Here is a 5,617-nt window from a genome sequence, read left to right as displayed (position 1 = left end):
GGGCATTGCCTTAGAAGAACCTCGGCAACTATCTTAGTTGATAATGGTGGAGACATTACAACCCTAAAGCGACATGGTGGATGGAAATCTACCAGCGTCGCTGAAGGATACATTGAAGATTCTGTAAACAATAAGAAACAGATAGCGATGAAAATATTAAACCCATTAGAGTATAATGAACCAAGTACATCAAGCGAAACTGTAAATATTGATCCTGAAAATAATTTAATCGAAGACTTTTCTGTTAATAATGGTACAATTGTTAACACTGAAACTGAGAACCTTATTACAAGTAACGTATTCAACGACAGAACTGTAAACTTTGAAAAAAAGACAGCCAGCAGCGCTTTAAATATCAACAACTGTACCATACAAAATTGCACATTTAATATTCATGTTAATAAATAAAGTTTGATGATAGACATGTAGGTAATTTAGATGTTTATTCGTTTAATTCAAATTAAAGAAAAATAATTGTTACATTTGTTTTTTTATTCATGAATAAAGTGGTTAAAACTGTCATGTTTAATTAATCAATAAAATGTATAAAATGTATAAAATAAATAGTATTACCTACCTACTGATTTTATTTTGTGCTGAGATTGAACATCGCGTTATCCGCTATAAATTTTCAAAATTAGTAATTTTTTATATTCACGCTTGAAGAAAAAATAGTATATGTCACTCGGAGTGGAAGGCTCATTATGTGTTTTGCCCAATTTGCTCAGCCTCGGCTAACGCCTCGGCGAGCAAACTTTTGGGCTCAACACATAATGATCGCCTTCTACTCCTAGTAACATAATATACTATTTCGTTAAATTAAAAATGTCTTGTTAGTTTGAAAATGAATGTAAAAAATAAAAAAAAATGTGACGAGTAAAATAAAAAAAACTTTTGATGATTTCCGAATTTTTTAAGAACAAAACGTCAAATTTGACAGATCACATGATTTGGCATTATTTTTTTAGGTCAACAACAAATTAAATTGTTCAAAAATCTATTTGAAATAAATGCTCATTTGGATTATCAATTTAATTTGAACGAAATTAAAAAAAGGTTTATATACTGGGTGTCCCAAAAAAATTTTTAGACATTTTTTTATTTTTTTTATATGAATTCAGTAATAAATTGTAAAAGCCTGGTCTTTGAGTAGAAAGCGGAAATATTCAATGAAAAATAAGAATATATTAAATAAAAATGGTTCTGTCTTGGCATTTTTCGCAAAACTAAAATATTTGTTTTTATTCTTCGCTCAATATTCCTGACTTTGAAGTGATCAGTGAAGTTAATATAATAATAGTAATTAAAGAAATGTAAATTTTTAATAGTAATAGTTATCCAAAAGTGATTTTGGAAATATATTTTATATACCTACTGGCATAGGCACTCCTGCAGGAAGAAATCTATCTAAACTGTGAACTGGAATAATGAAGCAGTCCCTGTCTAGTCCAGATAACGTCCGTGCTGTCTCTCCGTTATTCCCATCGTTTCCATAATTAAAGCTAACCTAAAAAATAATAAACATAATAAAAAATAAACGCAATGGCAATTTGAGGTACAACTTCTCTGTTTGTTTCAAAATTGCCGACGTAATTATTCCATTATGTGGGAATAATCATACTTAGTAGAGAAGTTGTACCTTAAATTACCTCTAAACCTGAAAAAAAATCTGCTAAATATTATTGGATGTTAATGTGCGTACAAAAATATAATAATATGGGGCGATAAAAACTGTGAAAATCTCGAAAAAAAAACTTTGCACATAAGTACAGAGTTGTAACCATTTCATAACTTTTTGTTCTATTTTTTTGCAAAAAAATATAAATTAATTTCGATTTACTACAATAGATTACGTAGTTTGTGAAAATTTTCATTCCTTTTCCACTAATATTTATTATTGTCTAGCATTTAATTCGAAAATTGACCATGTTTCGAATCTAATACCAATAAGGCATTAACTAGGTCGCTACAGGCATCCAGATGGCATCGGTTAATAATAATCGAAATATTGACACCAGCCACAAACCGCTTCAAATGCACGCAGCCAGAATAGATAATATTTAGAGAACCCGGTATCGTTGACAGAGCGACCACCGAAAACCGTTGTGGGACGCCCAAAGAAACGACTAAGTTTCGAATTTTTCCGAGAAACGGCACGAAATTTGAGCTGCTTTACATAAATTTAAGATTTCAGCTGGATCCCATATCAGGGCGAGATGACGCTAAACATCCCGAATAATCCAAAGAGGACTTGGGTTTCCCCGAATAAATAACCATGACCAAGTTCCAAACCAAAAGGAATACGACCCCAACTATTCACTAGCATTGTATTGTATGCGTTTAACTGTTTATTCAAAAAACATACATTATTAATCAAATGTTACAAATAAACTTTTTATAATCAATAATAAAATTGTTATAAATTGTTCCGAGTTCCGATCAATATAGTATCTAAATTGCACAGGATCAACTATGGTGCTCTTTAACCGTAAACAACCCAAAAACATGAAAGAACATGAAAAGTGACAAAGCACAAAATATGAACAAAACAGTGAGAAAAGGCCTCAAAGCTTCTGTGCAAAGTGCCATTGGGAGGGTGTACTATACAAGGTATTGTAGGCAACAAAAAGAACGTGTCCTAATTTATAGAACATCAACATCAGGTCTTCATTCCAATCCAAGATTGACCTAGAGGTAATCGCAATGGAAAGATGCCTATCAGCGAGAGACTCCAATGAACGGTCAATCCACGAGTAGTCTGGCGTGTTGTTGCAGGACCTACTGAAAGAAGGACCAACAGAAAGGACGGAGTATGACAATAATAAGATCAGTGCATTTTTCTTGCAACTTTGAAGACAAATACTCAATCGTTTCTTCGTTTCTATGATTCCGATAGGCATAAACAATTTCAGCTCACGATTCGTCAACAAAGTGAGAGATATTGGTATTTTATTGCGAATAAACTCAGCCTACACTTAAGCGACTACCCGCTACCATTGGCACCATTAACTTAACAACATAATAAAACATGACAGAATTGCAAATGTAAATATAATACCTTTCTTAGTTCTTAGTTTTGGATCCTCTATGTTTTGCTCGGCATTATCCTTTACTAAAACGTTCGTCATATCTTCGAAAATTAAAAGAGTCAGACAGCTTAATAAATGGTTTAATACATTCCCTCTAGTACATTAAGATAAATTAGATAAGGCACAGAGAAAAATGTAGATAAAAATAACAAGATAATAATAAAAAAAAACTAGGTATTGTACTAGGTTGGGCTAAATTACTCTTATGGGTCAACATTATCATATTGGGATTGTCACGATGGGTAAATATTGACATATTGTTAACTTCTACATCTACATGGTTTTATTCGTAGTTACGTTTTCTTCGAAATACACCAAAAAATTTCCAGAATATTTATTCTGGATATACGGGATCATAATAAAGAACAATAATTATTACGTATCTGCCATAAATAACAAATTTTGATCAAACAAACACTTATCACTTATCATGAGAATTACATCATTTGTTGTGAAAGTTTTTTGTTGGTTATACATAGGCTGTTTTGATTAACGATGTCATAAATCTTGGAACTATAACATAAACAATAATACTTATTAAGATTTTTTTTCTATAGAAGCAAGAAATAAAAAAATCATAGTTTTGAACCATTTTCTCTTTCTGATTTAATCTGACTTGCCAAACATTTCTCAGACATAAATAAATGCCGTATCATGTGGATGGTGCATATCGACACATTCGAAACCAAACATGTTTTCACTTCACTTGTTAAATATTCGTCAAAGCTATACATATGGTACATCAACAAAATGTAGACAGTATCTGCTGCAACGGCCATATCCGTAAAGGGCAAATTACACATCACTCATAAACGGTTTTAGTCCAGTCGGCAGAGGCCGAAAAGTTACTGTTGGTGACATTTCCTTGATAACTCGGGAATAACTACACAGGAATACTTTAAATGATGAGTACAATAATAGGCTAATTTGCTGACAAAGTATTTTATCAGGAAAAAAAGTTTTTTCTTTGATGACCCGATGATTGTCTCTGCCTCAAATCCCACACTTTTGCTTGTTCACATACCCACTAAGATGGAAATGCACCTCGTCGGTAAATATGATTTTCTTAGCAAAATCACCGTCCACTTGGTGATTCTCCAATATCCAATCAAGGAATGTCGGGCGCATTAAATGGTCGTCTGGTTTCAATTTCAGGGTTAGCTGAATGTTGAATGGATGCGGATACAAATCTTTTGTTAAAATCAGCTCCATTGTGGGCTACGTCACTTTTGGGACACCCTTTATATTTTTGAAAAATAAAGACGATTATTATAATACATTTTTATCATTAGTAGTCAATTGTAAGGATTACGACCATTATTATTAATATTATTGTATAAAATTTTCTTCTGGAAAGTATGTCCAAAAAATGCTATCATAGAACTTGGAGCAACATTATTCTAAAAAAATCTGTACCTAAATATAATTATATCAATTGACTTTTGAAACTCTTCAGTGTCGGACTCTAAGTAAATATGAAATGAAGTTCGTATTTGCTTGGGAAATTTTTAAAGAATCATTCAGGTTGTGGCACGAATTGCTGTTATAACATCGCATGCTTCACGACATTGTAGCATGAATTACTGTTACAAGAAGGTATATGCTTATTAATTTATTTTAAGAATATACGTATTTTTATAAATGTTTCATTCATGTTAGTGTAAAGGTGACTCATTAAATTCCTTGTTTTATTTTGCTATTCTAGGGGAACAACAATCAAGGCTAATAAGTAAAAAAATAGGAGTTATATAACGAAAATTATGCTCCTCACTAAGAGCGTCATTCAAATAATAAAAATAATATATGACTGAGTGATAAATATCAAGCCAAGCTTGCCCCCTTTCAATAAAAATAAATTAAAAGAACACCTTACTAAAAATGTCATACAAAAATTTAAAATTAAAGCTTACTACCAAATATACTTTTAATAGCAAAAATGTTAAAAGGTGAAATCAAATTCAAGTATGTATAATATTAAAAAAGTTAATTTGAAATGCCGCTGAAATAATCTAAAAACATAGCAGAGTACATATGGATCTAATAGCAAAAATATAAAAAAGTAAAACTTACAGACAAAATATAATAGAATATAATATTATAGATATACAGGGTGTTTTCACTTTAAATTTGGAAAATGCAGGAATGTATTCCCTATCCAAAATTAAGTGTAGTTTGCTCTATAATTTTTTTTATGAAAGCCTTTGTTTTGGAGATACAGGGCGTTGAAGTTAAAAAAAAATAAACACTTTTTGACATATCTCGGCTATCCACGAGTAGATTTGATTCAAACTTGGTACACATTTTGCGTATTGGGGGTTCTCATAATTAACAGAATATTAGTCCTATCGGATTAGCCAGTGGCGTGCAAAGGTAGGGATGCGTGGCACCTTTTTCAAAAAAAAGTACGCCATTGAGTTTTTCGAAGAATGTAAAGTAAATTTAAATACTACCATACAAAAGTACTCTAAAAGGTCTCTTGGTATTTTTCGATAATACGCAGCGTTCATGAGATTCTTGGACTATTAAGA

The 5,617-nt window shown here is 31.5% G+C and overlaps 1 protein-coding gene across 5 annotated transcripts in view; it reads right to left on the bottom strand.

The window, feature by feature from the left end:
- Positions 1–5,617, bottom strand: part of LOC108906670 — a 68,711-nt gene that overhangs the window by 9,154 nt on the left and 53,940 nt on the right. For all 5 annotated transcript variants that reach the window (XM_018709989.2, XM_018709990.2, XM_023454226.1 and 2 more), the window contains one exon: positions 1,376–1,507. In XM_018709989.2, coding sequence (XP_018565505.1) covers positions 1,376–1,507 — 132 coding nt within the window. The remainder of the gene's footprint in view (positions 1–1,375; positions 1,508–5,617) is intronic.

Source organism: Anoplophora glabripennis, unplaced genomic scaffold (assembly GCF_000390285.2).
Source record: "Anoplophora glabripennis isolate ALB-LARVAE unplaced genomic scaffold, Agla_2.0 scaffold185, whole genome shotgun sequence".
In the NCBI taxonomy this organism is placed as follows: Eukaryota; Metazoa; Arthropoda; class Insecta; order Coleoptera; family Cerambycidae; genus Anoplophora; species Anoplophora glabripennis.
This window is presented reverse-complemented; position numbering and strand designations above follow the sequence as displayed.